The sequence below is a fragment of the Crocuta crocuta genome, unplaced genomic scaffold (assembly GCF_008692635.1).
Source record: "Crocuta crocuta isolate KB4526 unplaced genomic scaffold, BGI_CrCroc_1.0 scaffold11, whole genome shotgun sequence".
NCBI lineage: Eukaryota > Metazoa > Chordata > Mammalia > Carnivora > Hyaenidae > Crocuta > Crocuta crocuta.
This window is the reverse complement of record NW_027528624.1, coordinates 5,387,897-5,413,743: the sequence shown is the minus strand read 5'-3', so window position 1 is coordinate 5,413,743 and position 25,847 is coordinate 5,387,897. Positions and strand designations below refer to the sequence as shown.

Sequence of the window (25,847 nt, the reverse complement as noted above, 5' to 3'; positions counted from 1 at the left end):
AATGTGCAAATGCGCACGCGCAACCCCTGGCTGGGGGAGGCGGGGGGAGCATCTTCAGCCGAGCACCTTCCTCCCCCAGTCCGAGAGCCTGACTTCCGTTCTCCTGCGTTCGCCCCCCTCTCAGTCGCTTTCTAATTGGGCGAACACGCCGAACCCGCCCTCTCTGGCTCCCCATTTCCTGCTCTTTGGCACTTTTCGTTCCCCTCCCTCCCCTCCTTTCCTTCCCGCCCTGCCCCGCGGCCGGGCTGGGAAAGCGGTGTTCCCAGCAGTCTCCGCGGCCTCGCACGGGCCCGTTCCACGCCGTAGCCGCCACCGTTCTTCTGGCCGCCGCCGGGCGTAGGGACCCAGACGCTGGTTCCCCGCGGTGAGACTGAAACTCGACGTGCACGCCGCCGCCAAGATGGAGGGGCCTTTGTCCGTATTCGGAGACCGCAGCACCGGGGAGGCGATCCGCTCCCAGAACGGTAGGGGCGAACGCGGCGTCGGCCTGGCCCACGGCGGGGCGGCCCCCCGGCCCCATCCCGGCCCGCCCCCCTCGGGCCGGGGCTGCGGGGCTTGCGCGTTCCTTATCCGTGCCCGGGAAAGGGCCGNGGGGAGGGTTTTCGGAGAGCCCAGCACGTTTTGGAGAACTGTCCCCGCCGCCTGCATTGACAACGTGCCGACCACGCCCCGAGGCCCGTTGGTCCCGGCGCCTCGTATGTTCCGCTTCTGAGCGGAAGGAGCGTGTATCTCAACCTTTGGGCCTCGTTTTAGGGGTGTTAGCCAGAAAACGCTGGTTTCAACCGCTGGTTGTACGGTTGAGCAAATGGCCACAGTCCAGGTGACTTGCCCCCTTGTCCCCACTGGTTATTAACTGCGGTGGATGCCAGGTGCCCGGATGTCCACATCCGATTCCTAACCCACCTACCACCGAGGTTTTTACGGTAAAGTTGGTTGACGAAATCTCAGTTGAACGTTAGTGCAAGTAATACAGAAAGGGAGGTGGTTCTAGCAAACAAGACGGATTAAGACATTGGTTGCCGTTGAGAGCGTGGACGCTTTTGAAGTCAGGGATGCTTGCCGATCCTAACCGCTGTTAGTAATTCGGAAAGATTTGTAGATTTTGGAAAATCCAGAGGCTGTTGGTGTCTCTTTCTTTAGGCTGAAAGGTTGTCACTTGGAGCAGTGCATTTTTTTAAAAAAAATTTTTTTTCATTTCTACAGTTATGGCAGCAGCTTCTATTGCCAATATTGTAAAAAGTTCTCTTGGACCAGTTGGCTTGGATAAAATGTTGGTGGATGATATTGGTGTAAGTATACTTAAGTGTTGTGTTTGTTACTTTAAAGAGAAATAACGGTTCATAAATATTATGTGAATTGTCTGTTTTTATCATATCGCTGGTATTGGAAGGTGCAGCAAAGGTGGTAATGCGGGTTTGTGTTACTTTACAGGCTGTCCTGTGTCTGTAAGTGATTGTGTCTTTTCTCTTTCCTGCACATGTCTTAGGATGTAACCATTACTAATGATGGTGCCACTATCCTGAAGCTTTTGGAGGTAGAACATCCTGCAGCTAAAGTTCTTTGTGAGCTAGCTGATCTGCAAGACAAAGAAGTGGGAGATGGAACTACGTCCGTGGTAGGTGGTTTGTTACCTGGTAGATGGCTAGAGACTAGTTCTCCTAAAATGGAGTTTCACAAAGTGAAACTATAAGTAAGTCATTTGTTTCTGAGTCAGAAATAAGTTACATATTTAAGGGGGAGAAAATTTACTTTGTTTCTGGGGTAGACAGAATTTGAAAACCAGTATTCCTAGTTTGTACAATTTAAAGGAAAAAAACTTAAGAGATGATGGAGTCCGCTTATGTNTCCACACATCCCACTCTTGATCTCATGGTTCTTGGGATCCCAGTGGGGCTTTGCGCCAGCAGCACGGAGCCTGCTTGGGATTCTCCATCTCTCTTTGCCTTCCCCCCCCATCCCACTTGGGCTTTCTCTCTGTGTCAAAATAATTTAAAAATGTGGATTTTCACAAGTTTCCTGAGTTTTTCAGCCACAACAATATTTATACATCACACACAGGGTGTTTAAAATAGTTTCATTGAAAAATTTCTCATCACCTGAAACTTAGAACTTCTTAAAACTTCTTAATTCTCTAGGAAAGAAATGTTACTGGCTTAAAAAAAAAGTTTTTATTTTGAATCTCTAATTATTATCTTCAAAAGTATTTATTCAGAAATTATTATTCAGCCACAACAATGTTTATGTATCATACACAAGGTGTTCAAAATAGTTTCATTGAAAATCTTCTCATCACCTGAAACTTAGAACTTCTTAAAACTTCTTAATTCTCTAGGAAAGAAATGTTGCTGGCTTAAAAAAAAAATTTTTTATTTTGAACCTCAAGNGAGCCTCTTTCAGTCTGTGACTCCCTCTCTCTCTCTGACCCTCCCCTGCTCACGCTGTCTCTCTCTCTCCTAGAAAGAAAACAAAAACATTAAAAAAAAAAAAAAAAGAGTTCAAAATGGGAGTGTGAAAATAAATGTGATCAGTAACAATATAAATTTCTCAAAGGTCATCCAGCACGCTGATGTAGTATGCTGTGTAGTGTAGAAACACTATTACTTATTTAGTAAGGAACAAGTAATTCACTCTAAAGAAACAGGCCAGTGTGGTTTGTAGGGAAAGTCTTTGTATTTCTAGATTAAACTTCAAATCATGATAGAATGGGATCTTTCTCTTCTGGAATAATGAGAATACTTTCTGTCTAAATAACTTTACAGTACTATGACTTTAAAAACAAAGTGACTGTAGTTTTCCCAGAAGAAGCAGACAGAATTTTTGGTTTTGTGATATCTTCAGAAGAATGATTTTTTAAACTTTTTTTTTTAATGTTTTATTTTCGAGAGAGAGAGAGACAGTGTGAGCAAGGGACCGGCAGAGACAGGGACACGCAGAATCTGAAGCAGTCTCCAGGCTGCAGGCTGTCAGCACAGAGCCCCATTGTGGGACTCGAACTCACAAACCATGAGATCATGACCTGAGCCAAAGTTGGACGCTTAACTGACTGAGCCACCCAGGTGCCCCTAGAAGAATGATTTTTAAAATAAACCAAGTAATAATCTGAACAAGTATGCATCATCATGAGAGTCGTCACACTCCTCACTGGTCTCTGTTGAGCACTTCCTATTTATAGGTAACGGACGTGCACTTCTCAGCCGTTGTGCGGTTGTGCAGCCGAACTGGCTTATTAGAGCAGTTTTCTGGCTCCCATTTGCTTTGGCCATTTGCATCTGAATAAAACACTATGTGTAGTTCTCTTTTTTCCAGGTTTCCAGTAACCAGCTATTCATCATTGTCACCATTTAATACTAGCCGACCACTGTTGCAGTGATGTTTTTAAATAAGCACATGTTGTTAGACTCCCACCAGAGCAACGAATCTTTTCTCAACAGGTTATTATTGCAGCAGAACTTCTTAAAAATGCTGATGAACTAGTCAAACAGAAGATTCATCCCACGTCAGTTATTAGTGGCTATCGACTTGCTTGCAAGTAAGATTGGTTGCCTTCAGGGAAAATTGTACATTTTCTGGTGTTAGGTTTATAAAAAGTTTGTGTTCTTAAAGTGTTACTAATAACTAAATTTATTTTGGAAAAGTCACATTTTAGTAGTAATATTTGAGTAAGAACAGGGCTAGTATCCTTTTTTCCCATTTGACTACCACATTTTCTCCCAATCATAGATTTTGGTGGCTATGCTTATGGGATAGATTAAACGTGCCATGATCTGAAGAGGGAGGATTTATTTGTGTCCTCCTCCTATATGAAATGGCTGAACAGAAAGTCGGTCCCTATGATGTTTTGACACTGTGATAAAGTTTCAGTAGTGAATGTATAACTTTTCTTCACACACACTTCTAACAGGGAAGCTGTGCGATACATCAGTGAAAACCTGATTATTAACACGGATGAACTCGGGAGAGATTGCCTGATCAATGCTGCTAAGACATCAATGTCTTCCAAAATCATCGGAATGTATCCTTGGGATGGGTCCATAAAGTTTAGACTAAGATCTTGTTAAGTTTTTGTGCTGGGTGATACTGTATTGAAATTGCCTGCCCCATTCCTGCTTTTCTAGGGGGAAAGTCACTAGTGTATACTGGTAACAGGAATTGCGGGTAGCAGTAGATCGTCTTTCAGCATTTTGACAGCATAATGTTTGTTTCTTTGATGAAATTGCTACAAGGAAGTGTATATGAATTACCCTGGTTTTTGTGTGCTTTGTACACATTGTCCATTCCATGTCTCTTGTTCTCCTTAACTGTTGGCTTAGAAATGGGGATTTCTTCGCAAATATGGTAGTAGATGCTGTGCTTGCAGTTAAATACACAGACGTCAGGGGCCAGCCTCGCTATCCTGTCAATTCGGTTAATATTCTGAAAGCCCACGGGAGGAGTCAGACAGAGAGTCTGCTCGTCAACGGCTACGCACTCAACTGTGTGGTGGGATCCCAGGGTAAGGCTCGGGATTTGGTGCTGATGGTTAAACTTTGCTTTCCGTGGAGTACATACCAGACCTCCTTAGGTGAGCTATCCACACTTGCACTTAACACTTGGGAATGCCCAAGGGCAAAGGAAATTGTGTATCACTTTTCCAGTTTCGCTTGTATAATGTAGGCACGTAGAGCTTAGGGAAAATGGAAGTTAAAGTACATGAAAAGGCCATGAAAATTTGTTTCTATGTTTAAATGTCATAAAATCTAAATTTTTATCTTCATAGAGAACACAATTTAATGTTTCTTGCTATTTTTTTGTTATGCTTTACGAATACCTGTATTTGACAGGTAACTGCCATTACAGTTCACGTAAAGAGGTTTAACATTGCATTCACTTGTAGGCATGCCCAAGAGAATAGTGAATGCAAAGATTGCTTGCCTTGACTTCAGCCTGCAGAAAACAAAAATGAAGCTTGGCGTACAGGTGGTTATTACAGACCCTGAAAAACTGGACCAGATTCGACAGAGGTACGTTCAGAGAGTTTTTTTGACCTTTGATACAGATACCAGGTTTTTTGACCTTACGGAGGGGTATCTGTAAATTATATTTTCGTTAGAGCAGGAGACCAGTATGAAAGGACCCTAAAGAGTGGTAACACCTCCTAGACAATAGCAAGTAATCAATCAGTTGCCAGGTAGCAGAGGATGGTGATCTGGTAGCTGGATTTTTTTAAATTGTGGGTGTCTTGGAGGACTAGAAAAGTTATGATTTAAAAAAATTAGTGTTTATTTTTGAGAGAGGGAGGGGCAGAGGGAGACACAGAATCCAGAGCGAGCTCCAGGCTCTGAGCTGTCAGCATAGAGACCTACATGGGGGCTCGAACTCCATGAACTGTGAGACCATGACCTGAGCCAGAGCTGGACACTCAACTGAGTGAGCTACCCAGGTGCCCCCAAAAATTGGGTTTTTTTTTTTTTTTTAAGTAATTTACTTTTTTACTTTTTATTTTTTTTTAATAATTTATTTCTGAGAGAGAGAGAGAGATAGCGTGAGCATGAGAGGGTCAGAGAGAGAGGGAGACACAGAAACCAAAGCAGGCTCCAGGCTAGCTGTCAGCACAGAACCTGATGCAGGGCTCGAACCCACGAACCGTGAAATCATGACCTGAGCCGAAGTCGGACGCTTAACCGACTGAGCCACCCAGGCACCCCATGACCTGGTGTTTTAAGATATTCTCAGGGTGATATAATTTCTATGAAACTTCGTAGAATTTCGGTTTTGAGTGATTAATGTTACAGATATACGCAGGAATGTACTTCCTCAAGTATAGCATGCGCCGCCACGCCCCGCATGCGTGGAGCTAGGCTTAGACTGCTACCCTGGATTTTGACTGCCTCCTTCCACTGGACCCATATCATTCACATATTTTTTAGTTGGTTTGTTAAAAAGGAAAAAACAGTAACTGAACCAAACTTAATAAAAGTTTTTGTCAAGTGAGGCCTGCTTTTTGCCTTTTAGATCTGCATGTTTATTTTTTTTTCTTTCCAATAAACAAAGTGTCCTTTCTTCCACTGGAGGCCAGTCAGTCCCTCTAGAATAGCGGTTCTCAAACTGCATTTTCAGTTACTAATTCCAGTTCTCGTGTCTTTCCTGGATTCCCCTTGCAGTCACGTGTGGCTCTATTCCCTGTAAATAAAAGGTCACGTGTCCTGCCCCAATGACTCTTTGTCCTTCCCTCATCTCTTCACAGCTGAATGTCCCAAGTTTTTCATACAAAACTATTTTCTGGTACTTTATTTCTTATCTCCTTTTTTTCTTTTTAAAGTTTATTTTGAGGGAGAGTGTGCTAACGGGGGAAAGTAGAGAGAATCTGCTGGCAGCACAGAGCCCAAGTTGGGGCTCGATCTCCGGAACTGTGAGATCATGACCTGAGCTGAAATTCAGAGTTGGATGCTTAACCAGCTGAGCCCCCCCAGGCACCCCTTTTCAGGTGTGTTCTGCAGTGGAGGACCATTTACTAAGGTCACTTGTTGTCCCTAGGGTAAATCTCAGGAGACACTTTGAACTCACTTGACACTGGAGGTGGGAGGCAGCTTTGTGACACTGCCCCATCCTGTACTTGTGTGCTTGGGGCAGCCCCAGGGCCTGCTCTCTCCGTGGGTAACTCCTTGTCGTCCCTGTGACTTAGGATATTCTTTCTATGTTGGAGACTTCCAGATATGCTTCCCTGAGCTCCAGCCTCCTGTGAATGCTTCTTACACATCTCAAAGTCCGTATGTTCAAAACTGAACTTTGGGTGATACCTGTAAATCTGCATTTTAGTGATCGGGACCCCTCAGGAAACTAGGAAATAGGTTAACTCTTTTTACCTAAGGCCTTTCTCCCTTCTGACCTATCACCGAGGCCACTTGATTTCTGTCTTCGAATCACATCTCACATTCACCTCCTTTTTGTCTTGCCCCGTTGAGGGGCAGAGAAGCTGCTCATCTGGGTTTCTCTCTTGTCCCCTCCCAGGCTATTTTCCATACAGCAGCCGCAGTGATCTCCTCCCTTCCAAGGCCAGAGCCTTCTGTGGGCTTCCTTCCCAGAGCAGCTTTTCTCTTCCTCTGCGTTGCGCTCTGATGGGAGTCCCTGTGCTCACTCTTCCTGGGCCGGAGCGCAGTTTTGGCACGTTTGTAGGACTCTGACTAGAAGCCCTACATACAGGCAGAGCCTGAAGGGTGTGCTCAGCCTTGCAGCCCCTGCCTGCTCAGCGGCGTCTGGCCCAGAGCACTTGTCACGGCTTATGAAGAGCTTTACTTTGAGGTTCATCTTTGTCTTATTTTTTAAAATTCTTTGAGTGATGAGTGAAATAGTTATAACGTAATCTGTAATGTTGATTTTTTTCGAATCTGTGTCCCTTCCCCATAGCGTGCTTGTGATTTGCGTCTGTGTCTGCCCACCCCGTGGCAGCTTTGCGTGAATAATGCAGGGGCTTCAAACGCATCATTTGAAAATGAAACTCTACTTCCTTGTCGTCTTGCGCCCAACCTGTTAGTTTTTGTTTTACTCCAGGAGTCCCTGGCCGAACCTCCCCATCACCGAGCTATAAACTGGGACTTCTCTGTTCAGACCATCTGTTTACATCAGATCTATTGCTGTATCTCCAGTTACTGCTTCCTTGCCTCATTCCTCCCATCTTTCCAGTGCAGGGCCCACATTGACCTCGGGGGATCCTTTTGAAAACACGGATAATACTATTATTTGAAAATATTAAAATTCTTAGGGTCCCTGGCTGGCTCAGTCAGTAGAGCATGTGACTCTTGATCTCAGGGCTGAGTTGAAAGCCTACTTTGTGTGTGGAATCTACTTAGAAATTGGGGTGCTTGGGTAGCTTAGTCAGTTTAGCATCCAAACACTTGATTTCAGCTCAGGTCGTGATCCCAGGGTCATGGGATGGAGCCGTGTTGGGCGCCACACTGAGTGTGGAGCCTGCTTAAGATTCTTTCCCTCTGCCTCTCTCCCCCATTGGTTCATACTCCCTAAAATAAATTCATTATTAAAAATAAAATAAAAATATTAAATTTAACAGCCTGACTTTTAACAGCCTGACTCTTTAGCATCTATCTCTACAAAAGGTTCTTGATTTTCTGTTCTTACTAGTCTCTCTTTTTTTTTTTTAATAAATTTTTTTTTTAGGTTTCTTTATTTTTGAGAGAGAGCACACTAGTCTAGTGGGACAGGGTCAGAGAGAGAGGGAGACACAGAATCCAAAGCAAGCTCTAGGCTCTGAGCTGTCAGCACAGAGCCCAGTGCGGGGCTCAAACCTATGAACCATGAGATCGTAGCATGAGCTGAAGTCAGACACACAACCAACCATGCCACCCAGGTGCCCCTACTCTTGTTCCTACTAGTCATTTTTCTGGACTCTTCCTCTCAACTCCAGACCCTCATGCTTTCCTTGCCTCACCTGACAGGCTGCACTTTGCTCTCCTCATCTCTGCATTCCATTGTAGTTAATAGTTTTCCAGAACAAGGTTGGCAGGGATGCTGTTCATATCTGACCATGATTCTTGGTTAGGAACTCACATTGGGAGGGGGGAATAACTAAGTGGTAATTTTTAATTTCTTGTTGGACTTTTCTGTAGATTGATTTAAATTTTGGTCACAGAAGGGAAAGAATGCTGTAATTTAATCTGCAATTATTTTGCATAAAGCGCTTAACGGAAATAGAACTAGATTAACCACACAGAAGGTAACTTCAGGTTCTTCTCCAAACACTTCATCTCTGTAGAGAATCTGATATCACCAAGGAGCGGATCCAGAAGATCCTGGCCACTGGCGCCAACGTCATCCTAACGACCGGCGGAATCGACGACATGTGTCTGAAGTATTTTGTGGAGGCAGGCGCTATGGCTGTTAGAAGAGTTTTAAGACGGGACGTGAAGCGCATCGCTAAAGCTTCCGGGGGTGAGTCCTCCGCCGGCTCCAGGCTGCGGGGGTCACATCCCCATATAGGAGACTGTCTCTCTTTATGTATGAATGTCCTCACTAAGCAGTTTCAAAAACAACAGGGTTTTTTTTTTTTTTTTTTTTACTTCTTACTCCTTTAATGCCTTAGGCTACAAATACGTATCCCAGAGCCATTTTTCATCTTACTAGAAAAGCTCTTGAACTTCCTGAATTTCTTGACCTCAGAAGGCTATCCGTGCCTGGTTCCGTGTTAGGATAAAAGGACAGCGGTTTGTCTGATGCTTGTCTGTCTATGCATCGCTCTTATCATAAATGTTTCCAAATTTGGGACAGCGTATGAAAGTATTCATGGGAAAATAATGTTTACAGATCTTTGTCATTGTCTTCATAGCAACTGTCTTGTCAACCCTGGCCAATTTGGAAGGAGAAGAAACTTTCGAAGCTTCGATGTTGGGACAAGCAGAAGAGGTGGTACAAGAGAGAATTTGTGATGATGAACTGATCTTGATCAAAAAGTAAGAGCTGCTTTCTAAGTTACGAAGCTGTACAGGTTTTATTAGTGAGTGAGTGGATCACCTTCCCATTGATTTGCTGCTCTGGTCTTCCAGTGACAGGAGCAGTTATACGCATGGGAGAGAACAATTTAGGCCGTTGTCAATTGAGATGGAGTAACCATTTCATCTCTTCTGCGCGGTCCAGACATTGCTTCCGTGTCTAGATGAACCACCTGAGCAGGATTTCCAATCGAGGTGCTTACAGTGGATTTCTATGTAAGCTTACCTTCTAAAAGAATTTCACTTTATTTTTTTAAACAGTACTAAGGCTCGTACGTCTGCGTCAATTATCTTACGTGGGGCAAATGATTTCATGTGTGATGAGATGGAGCGCTCTTTACATGATGCTCTTTGTGTGGTGAAGAGAGTTTTGGAGTCCAAATCTGTGGTTCCTGGCGGAGGTGCCGTGGAGGCAGCCCTTTCCATATACCTCGAGAACTACGCAACCAGCATGGTAAGAACATCTGGAAGCCTGCTTTCTTTTCAAGAAGGGCATGGGTCACCATCTTTGGCATTTTGTTACTATGCCTTCCCTGGTGGGGTGCCTGGGTGGCTCAGTCCATCGAGCATCTGATTCTAGATTTGAGCTCAGGTCATGGTCTCCCCATCTGTGGGAACGAGCTCCGCCTCAGGCTCTGCACAGACAGCCCGAAGCCTGCATGGAATCCTCTCGCCTGCTCTGCCCCTCCCCTGGTAGCGCGTGCTTTCTCCCAAACCTCCAAAACCATACACATACTCTTCTGAGATCCCTGCTGCTGCTGTGGGTTTTAAGACCCTTCACTGTCTGTCTTTTCAGGGGTCTCGGGAACAGCTTGCTATCGCGGAGTTCGCAAGGTCTCTCCTTGTTATTCCTAACACGCTGGCCGTCAACGCTGCCCAAGACTCCACGGATCTGGTTGCCAAGTTAAGAGCTTTCCACAATGAGGCCCAGGTTAACCCAGAACGCAAAAATCTAAAATGGTGAGCATACCGTTTCCCTTGTTCGTTGTCCTCTGTCTCGTGTGTGGTACTTTAGCTTTGTTTGCAGTCGATGAAAGAGGAGAACTAGTGATCAGCACTGGTGTACTTGTCAGCAACTCCGCCTCCCAGCCTCTCCCTGGGTCTGTCAGCAGTCGCTACACCTACACATCAGTCCCACAGAGGCTGAGGGGGGTGATTTTGGGGTCATCCATATCTTTGTAAGCAGTAGCTGTTTGACATACTAAGTGATGCTTAGAACACAGTATCTAAGCTTTTCTAGAACTCCATACTTAACTTTGTTACTTAAAATTAACTACTGGAGTCTTAGGGATCTATCATAAGGTCCCAGCATTGCCCACGAGTAACACGTGAATGGGGAAGCTGGATTTAAAGACACGGGGAGGGATCAGTGTGCATTATGTAAGAGATCAGTTAATAGTGGGTTGTTTGTTCTTTTTAAATCACAGGATTGGTCTTGATTTGGTCAATGGTAAGCCTCGAGACAACAAGCAAGCAGGAGTGTTTGAACCAACCATAGTGAAAGTTAAGAGTTTGAAATTTGCAACAGAAGCTGCAATTACCATTCTTCGAATTGATGATCTTATCAAATTACACCCAGAAAGCAAAGATGATAAGCATGGAGGTTATGAAGATGCCGTTCACTCGGGAGCCCTTGATGACTGATTTCTTTTATTTATAACAATGTTAGATGCAATCATCTTGTACCTCAAGTGTTACACATTAATAAAAATGAGCTGTGGAGCCTGGGGTTCTTAGAGAGTGAGAGGGGCTTCCATCCTCATGTTGGTCCTCTGGTTTCACGTATTCTAAAACTTAGTACTTTATTAGCTTGAGATGAGATGAGGTTTCAGTTTAGTTTCCGCATGATTAATTAAAACAACTTCATCCCCTCTGAACACACATTGCTATTCCCATCCCACCGCCGATGCACAGGGCGGCCACACCGCGCTGTCCGCCCTTCCGCTCCAATGTGTGTAACAGCGTAACAAGAATCCGACAGCCAGACGCTCCAAGAGGGTGGCCCAAGGCTATTGCCCCTCCTTGAATGTTGACCTAAGGGGGGAAAATATACCGTTATTCTGTGTTCAGGAGGTAAATTTTTTTTTTAATGTGAAGTGGGGAGGGGCCAAGAGGGAGAATTCCAAGCAGCCTGGGTGTGGAGCCTGACCTGGGGCTTGATCCCACAATGGTGAATCCATGACCTGAGCTAAAATCGAGGCTGACACTTTTAACCTACTGAAACCACCCAGGCGCCCCATGGGTGAAAATCTTAAATTTATCTTTGCCCTTTTAACGTTACACCAGTAAACTATCCTTTCAAATTCCACTTTGATTTTAACTGTTCAGGAACTGACTTACACCCCTGTGACATCCACCCTGACTACCTTGCTAGTTTAGAAGAGTCAAAATGCTCTGTTTTAGGAGTAAATAATAAAGAGTCCAGGGTTTTGCCTTGGGAAGCAACAGAGTAACTCCCCAGCCCTAGCAGGAGCTTACCCAGCATGCACCCCATTAACTGTGGCCAATACTAGAGATACTACGGAACTAATCATGTCAGTTTTGCTGTTTATAATCAAAATTGCTTTGTGTTCACTTGCAAGCTGTCCTCAGGGCTGCTTGCTCGGGTTTACCTTCTCTGGGTTTAATCCAAGTTCTTTAGTTATTGCAACAGACAGGGCTGCAAAGGCTTCATTGATTTCAAATATGTCCACATCCTCCAGTGACCAACCTGCTTTTGCAACCTAAAGGAAAGGTCAAGGGAACAGAGGTCTAAGAACTCAGGTGGAATCTTTCTTCACTGTAGATAAATAATAGATGGACACTGAAGGATCTTTTCTGGGTGGTTCCCCCACCCCCACTCCGAGCCCAGTGATCCCACATTTTTGCCTGTGTGATACCAGTTCTAAAACATGAAGGATAAAACCTCCCTTGAAGATTCTGAAGTTAAGTTCTAAAGCAGTAAAATGTTACATATAGGGGGGATGATCTAGGGGAGTATCAGTTCCCCCTAAGAGGCATATGACCCCCATGTCCTTGGCTGCTCTTTGTAGTGGGGAGGGAGACAAGATACGGCTACAGGAAGGAGCTCATGTACGGCTAGTGGAATTTCATAGAAGGGAAGCAAAGCAAATGAGATTTGATAATAAAAAGGAAGACAAAATCAGGCTCCGTTGATGGCATTTTGGAGTGGAGAGGATCTGAGCCAAGGATTACAGAAGGCAGAATGTAATAGGGAATTACAGAGAGTCTGGTCCCAAAGAGGTTCATTCTACCAACGAAGCAAAGAACAGGTGCTAACGCTCAGAAGTAGACTCACAGCTTGCTTTATTGCCGGAATTGGTCCTGTCCCCATAATGGAAGGCTCCACACCTACTTGTGACCAGGAAACTATCTGTGCTAAAGGTGTAAGCCCTCGATTATTGGCCTCTGACTTCGTCATAAGAACCACAGCTGCAGCACCATCATTTATTCCTGTAAAATACAAACATCTGGATTTTTGAAAGGCTCACTGAGTTACAGACCTGTGTCTACTTTCTCTGACACCTAAAGACGTGATAAAATTATTCTTAATACATCTTGGCAAAGTCATTTGCTGTAATTCCTATCTTACAGTGTAATTGGAAATGGTAAGTTTGGTACTATGACATATTGACCACAGAACATTCTAACCAAGGAAAATGGAAAGATTAAAGGGCTGGGACAGGGGAGGGTAAGAAAAAAAATGGAAGAAATAGTCTTCATTTTGCAGGAGGTACTGGGACTTTCTGGTTTTGGAAAAGCATGGAAGTAGTAGACAAATTCTGGGGTTCCCTAATTTGCTTTTTCACCTATGTCGAGTGACGATGTCAAGAAGTCAAATCCATTCTTTCATATATACGTTAAGCCCAAAATGTAAACACTAAGGAATGATCAAATACAGAGAAACCACATTTTCCCTTAAAGCAATGAAAGGTTTCAGGATAATTTGTATATAAAAAATAATTGAATGAAGAAGGTGGGACCTAGAGAAGATGGCTTTCCCCCAGCTGCCCTTTGGCAAATCGAACCTGAAGCATTAGCCGGGGTGACTGTTCCTGTTCCATCCTTGAGGAAGTAAGGCTTCAACTTAGATACAGCTTCAATGTTGGTCCCATGGCGAGGAAACTCATCTGTTTTCACTTCTGCAAGACCTGAACGAGGAAAAGCAATTACCAAGATTAGTAACAGAGATGGCAGTCGGTGTTGGAGTCCTCAGACATGATGCCTGAAGACTTGTACTTGGAAGGAAGGTTTATCAAAAATACTTTTATTCCAAAAGGAAAATACACACTAATAAAATCCGTATGTTTTATAAGCACTGTCCTCATGAGACAGTTGGAGTGTTTTCCACATGCACAGCCCTTTCTGAGGAAGACCGCTCCGTGGGCGAAAGGTTGCTAACGTGTGGGGGGTAGGACTTGGTCAGTTACAACCAACTGGACCCAGGAGCATCAAAGTCAGTCTCATAAAGCCTGGACAGAAGTGATGTCAGTTATAGGGAACGGAATGGTTACCAGTAATAGCTGCTTGACTGGAGCGCTCCATGTTAGATAAAAGCCAAATGACCCAAGAAGATCAACCCTCACGACATACACAATGTATACAGAAAGCTACAGGAAATAGCGAATGTTCACTTTGGAGAAGAAGCCTGTAGGGGCTAACGGTCAGCTGTTGCCTCCTAATAACCATGAGCCAATGCTCCAGTTTCTCACATGGAACCCGCGATATCCACAGAACAGTGTGCACACACTGGGACCAAGAATGTCCAGTGCTGACACAGCTTCCCATGTCCTTAACCCTTCCATATCAGATAAACATGCCCCCCACCCCGCCATTTTAAGATGTAACCAAGATCAATCTTTTTTTTGCAACCTGAAAGACATAACTAAGACCCAATTTATAAACCTTCCTTTTTTATTTTTATTCATTTTTTTAATGTTTTTTATTTATTTCTGAGAGAGTGTGAGCAGGAGAGGGTCAGAGAGAGACACAGAATACAAAACAGTCTCCAGGATCTGAGCTAGCTGTCAGCACAGAGCCCAACGCAGGGCTTGAACCCACGAACCATGAGATCATGACCTGAGCTGAAGTCGGACGCTTAACCGACGGAACCACCCAGGTGCCCCATAAACATTCCTAAAGATTGTTTTCTGGAGTATTACTCTCACCTATAAATAGGCATGCTGCTGTTTAAACCATTAGGCTCTAGATACCCACCTTTTCCAGAAGAAACAAAAACTGGCGTAATCTCTTTGTCAAAATAGCCAGCTTTCTGTGCACTCTCCGTCCTGTTCTGGGACAAAACGGCAAGCCTGTCCTGGTCTTCTCTACTCACTTGCCATTTTTTGGCTACATTTTCAGCTGTGGAAGAAAAAAAATAATAATAAAGCAAAAGAAACGTTTTCAAGAACTGGCTCTTGGTAGCTCAAGTTTGTCACGTGTAAACAAGCACTGAGCACCCGGCATGAGCGGGCTCACTGATGGGCTGAGACAGTGTTGTGTGTGGCCGTCCTGCCTCCACTGGCAATGAACTGGGAAATGTTGCAGTAAGTCTTAGAAGCCATTTTCTTTGTTTCCTTCCTTCTCTCTTTTCTCTTCTATATCATTTTAAACTTTGAGAAATTTCCTTTATGCAGATTCACAACTGTTTATATTTTTTTGCCCCATTTACTGTATCATTCTCTCTGAACCATTTGAGAAAAATTTATAATCATGCCCTTTATCCCTAAATTTTAATTTCCCTGTATATCTCCCCTAAATGGCCATTTTCTTTCTTTTTTTTTTTTTAACATTTATTTATTTTTGAGAGACAGAGAGAGTGAGCATGAGCAGGGAGGGGCAGAGAGAGAGGCTCCAGGCTCTGAGCTGTCAGCACAGAGCCCGATGCGGGGCTTGAACTCACTGACCATGAGATCATGACTTGAGCTGAAGCCAGACGCTTACCTAACTGAGCCACCCAGGTGCCCCCCAAGTGGCCATTTTCTTATATAACCACAAAATCAGGAAATTTAACCTTGATACAATACGATGATCTAATTTCTTGGTCCAGACTGAAGTTTCACCTACTGTCCCAATGATGTCCTTCATAGCTAAATGTATATGTTCAGTTCAGGGTATCTGCACTGTGTCTCACCATTAATCTCTCCAGTTTCTTTTTATTTTAAGAGTTTCTCACGCTATGTTCTTGTTTCTTCACCTTGATTTTTTGAAGAGCAGGGACCAGTTCTTTTATCAAAAGTCTCCAATTTAGGTTTGATGTTTCCTCAAGATTAGATTAAGATTTTGTAGAAAAGCAGGTATACCACAGACGTGATCTTCTCAGTGAATCTTATCAGGATACCTGTGGTATTAGTTTACCTCAGATGTTGTCAGCTTTCATCACATGGATAAAACGTCTCTACACTATAAAGTCACTACTTTTCCATTTATACCTTATCAGTAATTTGTGGGAAGTTATTTTGAGGTTGCAAAAAAGTATCTTCTTCCTCATCAAATTTCACCCGCTACTTTTCCCATTTGTGATTTTCCAACTCCAACCATCCTTGTGTTGGATGGATGGTTGGATGGATGGATGGGTTTCTTTTTTTTGGTAGTCTTATGGTTTTATTAACACAAATACGATGTGCACATAAGCTGTGCATTCATTTTCTTCACTGCACAGCCTGGCATTGGAACTGAGGACTCCAGTGGCCAGTAGGCCGGCTCTCTCCACAGCGGCTCTGCGGCTCTTGGAGGAGACACTGTGAGCAGTCTCTGTACAGTAAGATTTGTTACACATCAGCAGCACCTCAAGCTCCTTGACCTTGTGGACTAGAAACTTCCAGAAGCCATCGGGCAGCACGTGCTTTGCTTTCTTGCTGCTCCCGTAACCAAGGCTGGGCATCAACAAGTATAGAATTCAATGAGTTTTGACAAATGCATGCAACCAAATATCCCGCATATGTAATATTTCCGTCACCCCAGGAAGTTCTCACATGCCTCTTACCCATCTCCCCCAACTTGAAGCAAATAATATTGACTTCTTTCACCATAAATGCAACTCAGTGTCTGTTCTCAGCATTGTCTGTCATCTTTACCCCTATTGTTGAGGTTATCGCGGTTTGTTCCTTCTTACTGCCGAGTGTGGTTGGTATGCATTCTCCTGTGGCTGGATGCCCGAACCATTTCTAGGTCTTGGCTCCTATGAATAAAGCCACTATGAACTTGCTCGGGCAAAGCTTTTAGTGATCAATGTTTTCGTGTGTCTTTGGTAAAGAAACTGGCAAATCTTTTCCAAAGTAGTTGTACCACTTTATGGCTGCAACGTATGTGAGTTCTAGTTGCTCCGCATCCTTGTCACTATCCAGTCATTTTAATCTTCATCATTCTCGTGGGAGTAGAGCATCATCTTATTGCAGTTTTAATTTGCATTTCCTGAAGTAATGGTGAGTACTCTTTTTGCACTTATTGGCCATTCATCTATCTTCCTTTGTGAAATATGTGCCTAATCTTTAGCTCATTTTTCTTTTTCTTTTCTTTATTTTGAGAGAGAGAGGGAGAGCAGGGGAGGGGCAGAGAGAGAGAGAATCCCAAGCGGGTTCCGCACTGTCAGTGCAGAGCCTCATGTGGGGCTCAAATCCATACACCATGAGATCATGACCTGAGCCAAAATTAAGAGTCGGAAGCTTAACCAATTGAGTCACCTGGGTGCCCATGAGCTTTAGCTCATTTTTTGATTGGGTTGTCTTTTTATTATTTTTATAGGAATCCTTACATATATTGTGAATGTTTTCTCCTAATTGGTGACTTATTTTCTTAATAGTGCCTTTAATGATGGTAAGTTTAATTTTTGAAATCTCCTTTATCTAATTTGTCTCATAAGACTATTGCCTTCTGAGTCTTGTCTTACCTCCAGGTTTATAAGCTATTCTATGTTGACTTCTTTGGTTTTTATCTTTACATTCATAATTCATCTCAAATAATATTTGTTTACAGTGTGAGGCAGGAGCTGAGGGTCATCTTTTCCAAGTTGCTTGTGGAAACTCTTGTTCCCACACCACTCATTGGAAATGTTTTTCTTTCCCCATTTCATTACGCTGGCATCTTTGTTGAAAATCACCACAAATATGGGTCAGTTTCTCAACTCAACTCCATTCCACCGGCCACTTGCCTATCCTTAGGCCACAACCATACTGTCATGGTCACCACAGCTTTATAATAAGTGTTAAAATCAGATAATGTAACTCATCCTACCTCTTGCTTTGTCAAAGTTGTTTTGGGAGCTATTCTAGGTCCTTCGCATTTCCATATAATTGTTAGGATCAACTTGTTAGGATCAATTTCGAGGAGAAAGTCTGCTGTAGTTACAAAGGGACTGCACTGGGGCCTTAACTGTTTGCACGGTTTTTAGTGACTGTCTAGGTATTACAATATGTACCCTTAACCTATCAGTCTATTTAGAGTTAATACTTTAGTTCTTACATAAAATTTAAGAACCTTGTGACAGGACACATCTAGCTTCTTTGATCCTTAGTTCTAATTACAACAACCACGCGTGCTGTGAATCCTGCAATACAGTGTTACACTTTTTGCTTTAAACAGCCACGTCTCGGGGACGCCTGGGTGGCTCAGGCAGTTAAGCGTCCGACTTTGGCTCAGGTCATGATCTCTCGATTTGTGAGTTCGAGCCCCGCGTCGGGCTCTGTGCTGACAGCTCAGAGCCTGGAGCCTGCTTCGGATTCTGTGTCTCCCTCTCTGCTCCTCCCCTGCTCACACTCTGTCTCTCAGAAATAAATAAAAATTTAAATAAATAGTAAACAGCCATGTCTTTTTAAAAAAAAATTAACAGGAAAACAAAGAAACCTCTTCTATTTACCTGCATAGTTACAATGTGTGCTCAGCCTCATTCCTTCCTGTAGAGCTGAGCTTCCATCAGGTATCACTTTCCTCTGATTTCAAGACTTCCCTAGCATTTCTGGTAGAGCAGCGTTTCTGCTGTGCCAGCAAAAAATTCATTTCTCTTCACCTAAAAAGGGTCTTTATTTCACTCTAATTCTTGAAGGATATTTTTACTTGATGCAGAATTCTGGGCTGACGATTTCCTTTCAGCCCTTTAGTCTAGTGGCTTCGGCTGTTTCTGAGGAGTTACCCAGCATTCACGTTGTTCTCTTGCCCATAAATATAGTTTTTCTCAGCTGGCTTTCTGTCTTTTTTCATTTTAATTTGAGAGAGAGAAAGAAAGAATGAGAGAGCGAGCACGAGCAGGGGAGAGGGGCACAGAGAAAGGGAGAGAGAGAATCATAAGCAGGCTCCATGCTCATTGTGGAGCCTGATGTGGGGGAGCCTGAATTTTGGAAGGTCGTAATTCAGCCCAGAACACCTCAGGCAGGGCTTGGGAGCTGGATTTTTAACGACCACCTCCGGTGATGTTGTGCAGCCACCTGCACTATCACACTTGGAGAAAGTCTGGCCCGGGCACTGTGACAAGACCCTGGCCCGGCACGCAGCCTCCCGCGGTCCAGCCACGCCCTCCAGCCTTCCCCGCTGCCGCTCTCTTGCGGGGACAAAGGTGCCTTGGCTTCTCTCTGCTCCCATCTCCACACCCCTCCCTCTTTGCCTTTATACACACTGTTTCCTCTGCTTAGAGTCTTGCTCTTTCTCCCACTTTCTCATGATTAACGGCAGCAGTTCTGGCCGTCCTCCAAATGCCCGGCCTGAACTGCAGGCAGCTATTGAAAACCAGGTCACACGGTGCAAAAAACGCGGTGTAAGGTGCCAGGAGATTCCGCTCACCTCCGATGCCACCTCTGCCGCAAAACCACTGTGCAGCGGCCCTGGTCTGTTCATATGGTGAAGCGGGAGGCTGATCAGAGCTCTGAAGCACCGCCCGTCTCTAACATCCTGCCCTAATCGGGGAGTCACAGCCGAGAGACAGGCTATTTCCTCAGTTGGGCTCACCCGAGTGGAACTATCCCTGACATCAGCGATACGAAGCGATGAGGGCACGGTCACTGCCCTTAAAGAGGAGAGCGCCTGCAAGGCTGATTACGGCATGACCTTTTTTAAACCTTTTTACAGTTAGTCTGTTTTCAGCTGCGCCTGCCTTACCTGTAATGCCCATATGGTAGCTGTGAAATGCGTCGGTAAGCCCGTCACAGAGGATACTGTCCGCCAGCGGCATTTCCCCAATCTTGACTCCTTTCCTCAAATGAACCAAGTGGGGAGCCTGGAAACAAGAAATACAAATGGATTTAGGATTGGCTGTAACTGGTCCTCTCCTTAGGATCCCACTCAAAACTATCCAGGGGTTCCTCAGTCTTCACCTAGTTCATCCTGTGATCCTTCTCCCCACCCAGGGCTTGAAGGCCCCTGGAAGCAGCACACTACTCTATCCTGCCCACCCCTGCGAAGCTGTTACTCTCCTACCTCCCTATGTCCATTTACACCAAATCCATCCATTCTGTGTCCTAGTTCCCTAAAAACCCCATTTAGTCTAGGAGCGTCTAGGTGGCTCAGTCGGTTAGGCGTCTGACTTCGGCCTCAGGTCATGATCTCACGGTGCATGCGTTTGAGCCCCACACTGGGCTCTGTGCTGACAGCTCAGAGCCTGGAGCCTGCTTCGTATTCTGTGTCTTCCTCTCTCTCTGCCCCTCCCCACTCTCACTCTGTCTCTCTCAAAAATAACTACATTAAAAAATTAAAAAGAAAAAAAACATTTAGTCTTTCCGAAGAGGCTACTAGTTATCTGTTAAATGAGGAGCTCATCTAACGGCATAGGTGATACCATGTGTTACTTATTTTGATACGAGATATAATACCTATAGTGAGAATAATCAGGATGCCTAATTAAGGGGGAGAGCTTTCTGGGTGTGGGTCCTCTTAACTCCTCCCAAGTCAATAGCAGCTAAAATAGAATGGAAAGACTCAGAGTCAGAAAACCTATACCTGAATCCTCGCTCTGGGCCTCAGTGTGCTGACCTGTAAATTGGGAATGCTACTATCTACCCTCTGAGGGCTGTTGTGACTATATGTATAAAATCTACAAACCTTGTCAAGAACTACCCAGGCATGATTAGCATGGTCCCTCACAATCACTCCAAATGTTTGCTACCTTCACTTACCTCCTCCTGGGCCTCACAATAACTGCGCGGAATCAGCCCTGTCGAGGGGACCCCCAGGTGAGACCCTGAACTGCCTGGAGGAAGCCGGCGATATACTCTTTCCTTTTCACTCCCATGCCCATTTGAGGGATGGGCCTTGGGGAAATTCTGCCGGGCAAACCTATTCGAGAAGGGCACCACTCAGCGGCCCTCTTTTCAACATTCTATGTCTCCGGTCAACAAAAGTTGGTCCCTGGGGTCCTCCTTGTCAAGCGCAGGACAGTGAGTGCAAACATCTGTTTTTTACTTTTCCGGACGATGAGAAAGAAATTTCAGACCAAGGATACCAACCAAGTAATGTGACAGGTTTAATTCGGGACATATTTTTATGCTTTGGTAATATTTTAGCAAAAAAATGAATTGTTCCAACCGCACTGGTCGGCCGGCATTTTCCTACGACCTGGATTTCCCACCCACCTTGGAAGAATAATTAACGTCCTGGTAGGGATCAAGCTTGAATCCATTTTTTCTTTGTTTACTGTCTGGCCTCAGCTCTGCTCTGCGTCAGGTAACTCTGCTATGGCAATACGAGTTTGTTCGCGAGAGGTCAGCAAGAGCCATTACCTTCAGGGGCTTTACCTTGCTCATGCTTTCCATGCCTCCTGCAACCACAATGCGAGAGTCTCCTATCCCTATCGACTGGGCTGCAAGACACACGGCTTTGAGGCCTGACCCACACACCATTTGGCAGCTCCATGCTGGAACAGAGAAAGGGATTCCTGCACCCATACTGGCCTGTCGAACAGGATTCTGCCCACAACCTGGAAGAGGGAACACAGAGCCTTCTCAGCAATCACAAAAGACAAAATGTTTCACTGCTCTCCTGTCACCTCCCAGCCAAGATGAAGCAAGCCGCACTCCCAGCCAGGCAGGAAAAAGGCCTGTGTACACTTTACCTTTGCCACAGTCTAGCCCTTGAATAAGAATGAGCTTGCACTGTTCTAGATTTTATGGATATGTTTCCTCTCCCACAAGGAAATTATTATTTTTTTAATGCTCTTTTAATTATTTCTGAGAGAGAGACAGCATGAGCAGGGGAAGGTCAGAGAGAGAGGGAGACACAGAATCTGAAATAGGCTCCAGGCTCTGAGCTGGCTGTCAGCACAGAGCCCGACACGGGGCTCGAACACACGAACTGTGAGATCATGACCTGAGCTGAAACCGGACGCTTAACTGACTGAGCCACCCAGGCACCCCCCACAAAGATATTATTAATACCTTAAGAAGGAAGCATTCCTCTTGATCTTTCAACAGGGTCTGAATAAGCACACATTCCCTTATTTCTTAAAAGTTTATTTATTTATTTTGAGAGAGACAGAGGCAGTATGGGCAGGAAAGGGGCAGAGAGAGAGAGAGAGAGAGAGAGAGAGAGAGAGAATCCCAAGCAGGCTCCGCACTGTCAGCACAAAGCCAGAGTTGGGGGCTTGATCTAACAAACCGTGAGATCGTGACCTGAGGCGCAATCAAGAGTCGGCCGCTTAACCGACTAAGCCACCCAGGCGCCCCAGCACACACTCCCTCATAAAAACAGGGCAGAACTTGAGCATTATTCATGTTTCTAACTAGGGCTACGTGCTTCCATGACCATGGCTTCAAGACACCTGGCACAGTAAGAGGGTTACTTAAAGAGGAAAATTTCTGATGAGAAGTACTTCTTTCCTTGCTTGATAGTCATCACACATGGTTAGCTGGTTACGTAACAAGACATGTGCACAATTAGAATTGATGAGTATCGTTGTGTAATTCAACTGTGGGAACTGTTCCTACAGGGAACAGAAAGAAATATCTCACACATATAAAGTAGCAGAGAGGGGAACAGGAGTTGAAAGTTTCAAGTATTCTCAGTACCCAGTGTCTTATCACCAAAGGATCAGTGTTTGTACAAAGGTCACTGTATTGCAAATTTCAGACAGACCCATACCTAGCACCTTTGCTCAGTGAGTCTGTTGGAAAAAACTCACCAATGGGTCACGGACAAAAATTTAGAGATTATATTCATCACAGTGTTCTTTCTCTGGGATTAGACTGGTAGCCTTGATACTAAACACAGACACAGGAAAAACTGTTAAAAAGATACAATCACAATACCTCTAAATTAAATTCATTCAACATGCTAGTTAATAAAGAAGACAATTTTATTTGAAGCTCCTGCCTTTTAAGGTACAATGAATTACATACACATTTAAGTAAATAATTCCTTCATCAAGATGTTATGTGTTTATCCATAATGCCCATCTTCAAGGTAAAAATGAATGCGGGGCGCCTGGGTGGCTCAGTCGGTTAAGTGTCCAACTTTGGTTCAGGTCATGATCTCACGGTTCGTGGGTTCGAGCCCCACGTTGGGCTCTGTGCTGACAGCTCAGAGCCTGGAGCCTGTTTCATAGTCTGTGTCTCCCTCTTTCTCTGACCCTCCCCTGCTCATGCTGTCTCTCTCTCTCAAAAATAGATAAAACATTAAAAAAAAAAAAAGAATTAGGATTTCTATCTGATATGAACACTGCTTATCCTGAGCTGAAGGAATAGTGCCTGGCATGCAGCAGGTGATCAGTTAAATATTTTTATAGGGTCGTGGAGGGTGTCTAGGCTTAAGGAGCAGGACAGATGAGAGGGTTCAAATGCTAGCTCCACTTCCAGCTGTGCCCATGGATAAGTGACTTGACCTCTCAAAATCTCATTTACTCATTTCCAAATTGGAGATATGATTCAATAGACTTAACTGACAGGATTAAATAAAGCAATGAAAGCAGTAAGTACAGTGCTTTAAAGGCCCAGCTCTCAGCAGGCCCTCATTAAACGTCGCTATTATTTGTATCGTAATTATGTAGAGATACTAAAGAGGAGAAATGTTGGAAGAGAGAACAGAGAAACCAGCATGGAGTACCCTATGGCAACTGAATTAAGTCTGAATCGTGGGTCTGGGAAGGAAGGAGGATGTGGGCTGAGGGCCGCCAGTCTGAGAGTGTTATTCACCTATTTTAAAGCCCTTGGAGAGTCCGGGGAAAGCGGAAGGCTCCAACTTTATGGCCCGCAGGGACAATTTGTGAAAGGAGAATTAGGAAGAGGAACTACGAAAATGGGCCAGGTCTCAGGCAGGGTAAGGACAAAAGTGGGCTGTAAGTGAGCATTTCCAATTACCACCAGCAATATTTACAATTTATGCTGCCGAGTGAGCGTGAGTGTAGTTGTTAATAAGTAGGAATTGTCAGTGATGGCTGGTCTGCAGATTGAGCGGGAACCAGAAGGGAGACAGGAGCACGCTGGTGACTCACCTGTCCCCACCCACGGAGTGACACACCCCCGTGAGGAGCAGGAAGTGCAGCCCACGTGGCCAGCTTGGAAGGGAGCCTACCTCGGGGCAAGGGCCTTACCTGTGCCTACCCCGGCAGGGAGCGCGGCGCAAGACACAAAGGGGAGTTGGCACATTCGTACATCTCAGGGGAATGTGTACGTTTCAGGGGAAGACGGAGGGCGGTGCATACTCTCCGATGTGTGCGGCTGGCCCTGGGTCTCAAGAATGGAAAGGCAGTGGGGGTCGGTGGTCTAGCCTAGGTTCATCTGGAAGGGCAGATGAAAGTCTCGGAGTGTTAAACTGGAAGGGGCTCGCCAGAGGGGCGACAGGAAGAATTCCCACAGCAAATCTCTGGAGTTAAGAACTGAAGTTTCGGGGGGCGCCTGGGTGGCTCAGTCCGTGAAGGGTCCGACTTCGGCTCAGGTCATGATCTCACCGTTTGTGGGTTCGAGGCCCGCGTCGGGCTCTGTGCTGACTGCCAGCTCAGAGCCTGGAGCCTGTTTCAGAGTCTGTGACTCCCTCTCTCTCTGACCCTCCCCTGCTCACGCTGTCTCTCTCTCTCCGAAATAAATAAAAACATTAAAAAATTAAAAAAAAAAAAAACTGACGTTTCGGGAGCGAGGAAGCGAGGGGGTGTTGATGGGTTGCTTCCAATAAACCTGGCCTCAGTGGGGGTCTCTGAGGAGTTACCTGCTGTCAAAACGTGTCCAAATATGACCTCTGACACCTCTTCGGGAGCCACGGCGGCCCGCTTCAGGACTTCTTTGATGACGGTTGAGCCCAGGTCGTGGACGGGGACGGTGGACAAGGCACCATTGAAGGAGCCTAGGGCAGAGAGGCAGGCGGGGGCGATGAGGGGGTCGCCCGGCGCGGCTCGTGCGGCTCCAGAGCGGAGCGTGTGTGCGTCTCAGCAGCCGAGACCGCGCGGACGGCTGCCGGAGCTCCGGGAGGCCGCGGACGCGCGGGAACCCCGCACGTTCATGTCCCAAGCGCGGGCAGATGGGCGCGGCCCACGCTTCCCTAACAAAAGAGGTCGACAGTCCCATGTGCCCAGGGGCTTTGAAATCTCTACAGCGCTGAGCCCCGGACGGCAATCCTCCCTGAACCTCCACTCGCCGCCGCGACCCTGCCCTGACCACCCGACAACCCCGCCCCTGTGGCCACAGGGGCCGGACATGGTTTCTCCCCGCGCTGGCCAGTCAGAGGACTCGAGAGAAAGCGCCAGCCAATGGGAGAGCAGGGCGGTACGGTGGTTCTACCCGGGGATCCAATCAGAGCACGCAAAGTAGAGTGGGCTTCACCTGGCGAGAACAGGGCGAGGCTGCCGGCTGGCAGGCCGGAGAAGGCGTGAGGTGCCGGGTCCTAGAGTGTCCCAGGGGTCCTGGGGTCCCCGTGGCTGATCCGCCGCCGGCCACTTACCTATAACGGTCCGCGCGGCGGAGACGATCACCACGGGGTCAGATCCCACACTCATGCTGCCGCACCACAACCTCTCGTACAACCTCTCGTGCTGCGGCGGGCCCGGCGCTGCAGGCGAGTGAGGCAAAGCCTTGCTCGGCCGCTGACAGGCCGCTGGGGGGGGCGGAGCCGCGAGTAGCTCCGCCCACCGATCCGCCGGCGTCACCGCGCAGGCGCGGCAGGAAGCTCGAGGTGCTTAGGCCGCTGGGGACCCGGGCGGTGGGGACCGAGACCCACCTCACTCAGGCCCCGGACCCTTCTGTGAACACCCCGATGTTGTAGTTTGTCTTGACGTTTCTGTTTTGGGGGCCGGAGGGGTGGTTCGCGAGTCGGTGAAAATCTCCCAGGGGCGGGAACGTGGGCGCGAGTCCCGCCAGCTGCAGGTCTGCGGGAGGTTCTGTTGTGTGCTTTTGCTCTCGAGGCTTCGAAAGGTCCTCTCCGCTTTTGTGGGCGCCAGTAATTGTCATTAGGGGTTTAACTCGG

The 25,847-nt window shown here is 45.9% G+C and overlaps 2 protein-coding genes and 2 non-coding genes across 5 annotated transcripts; 3 read left to right on the top strand and 1 right to left on the bottom strand.

The window, feature by feature from the left end:
• The first annotated feature begins 206 nt into the window (after nt 1-206).
• On the top strand, nt 207-11,201 carry TCP1 (t-complex 1). Its single transcript, XM_077755142.1, has 12 exons — nt 207-464; nt 1,204-1,289; nt 1,487-1,615; nt 3,432-3,529; nt 3,902-4,012; nt 4,311-4,492; nt 4,874-5,000; nt 8,747-8,922; nt 9,317-9,440; nt 9,741-9,933; nt 10,276-10,439; nt 10,907-11,201. Exons 1-12 carry the CDS (start codon nt 401-403, stop codon nt 11,121-11,123), a joined length of 1,671 nt encoding a protein of 556 aa, XP_077611268.1. The 5' UTR covers nt 207-400; the 3' UTR covers nt 11,124-11,201.
• Nucleotides 3,684-3,823, top strand: LOC144224253 (small nucleolar RNA SNORA29). The gene has a single exon (XR_013332999.1). It is a non-coding gene; the product is annotated as a small nucleolar RNA SNORA29 (small nucleolar RNA).
• On the top strand, nt 9,502-9,630 carry LOC144224252 (small nucleolar RNA SNORA20). Its single transcript, XR_013332998.1, has one exon. It is a non-coding gene; the product is annotated as a small nucleolar RNA SNORA20 (small nucleolar RNA).
• On the bottom strand, nt 11,110-25,464 carry ACAT2 (acetyl-CoA acetyltransferase 2). Of its 2 annotated transcripts, none has more exons than XM_077755143.1 (9): nt 25,326-25,464; nt 24,597-24,731; nt 21,197-21,378; nt 19,566-19,683; nt 14,697-14,840; nt 13,508-13,630; nt 12,778-12,932; nt 12,092-12,202; nt 11,110-11,513 (listed from the first exon to the last, which is right to left on the bottom strand). In XM_077755143.1, exons 1-9 carry the CDS (start codon nt 25,378-25,380, stop codon nt 11,343-11,345), a joined length of 1,194 nt encoding a protein of 397 aa, XP_077611269.1. In that variant the 5' UTR covers nt 25,381-25,464; the 3' UTR covers nt 11,110-11,342. The 2 variants fall into 2 exon arrangements, with proteins under 2 accessions (XP_077611269.1, XP_077611270.1); XM_077755144.1 differs by lacking the exon at nt 25,326-25,464 and adding an exon at nt 24,828-24,903 and having other exon boundaries at nt 24,597-24,743.
• Nucleotides 25,465-25,847: the final 383 nt, after the last annotated feature.

Coding starts and splice junctions, on each gene's coding strand:
- TCP1 (XM_077755142.1), top strand. CDS start 401: ATGGAGGGGCCTTTGTCCGTATTCGGAGACCGCAGCACCGGGGAGGCG. Junction 8,923..9,316: donor CATCGCTAAAGCTTCCGGGG/GTGAGTCCTCCG, acceptor TTGTCTTCATAG/CAACTGTCTTGTCAACCCTG. Junction 9,934..10,275: donor AGAACTACGCAACCAGCATG/GTAAGAACATCT, acceptor CTGTCTTTTCAG/GGGTCTCGGGAACAGCTTGC.
- ACAT2 (XM_077755144.1), bottom strand. CDS start 24,888: ATGAACGTGCGGGGTTCCCGCGCGTCCGCGGCCTCCCGGAGCTCCGGC. Junction 13,631..14,696: donor TTTTGTTTCTTCTGGAAAAG/GTGGGTATCTAG, acceptor TTCCTCGTTCAG/GTCTTGCAGAAGTGAAAACA. Junction 12,933..13,507: donor CACCCCGGCTAATGCTTCAG/GTTCGATTTGCC, acceptor TGTATTTTACAG/GAATAAATGATGGTGCTGCA.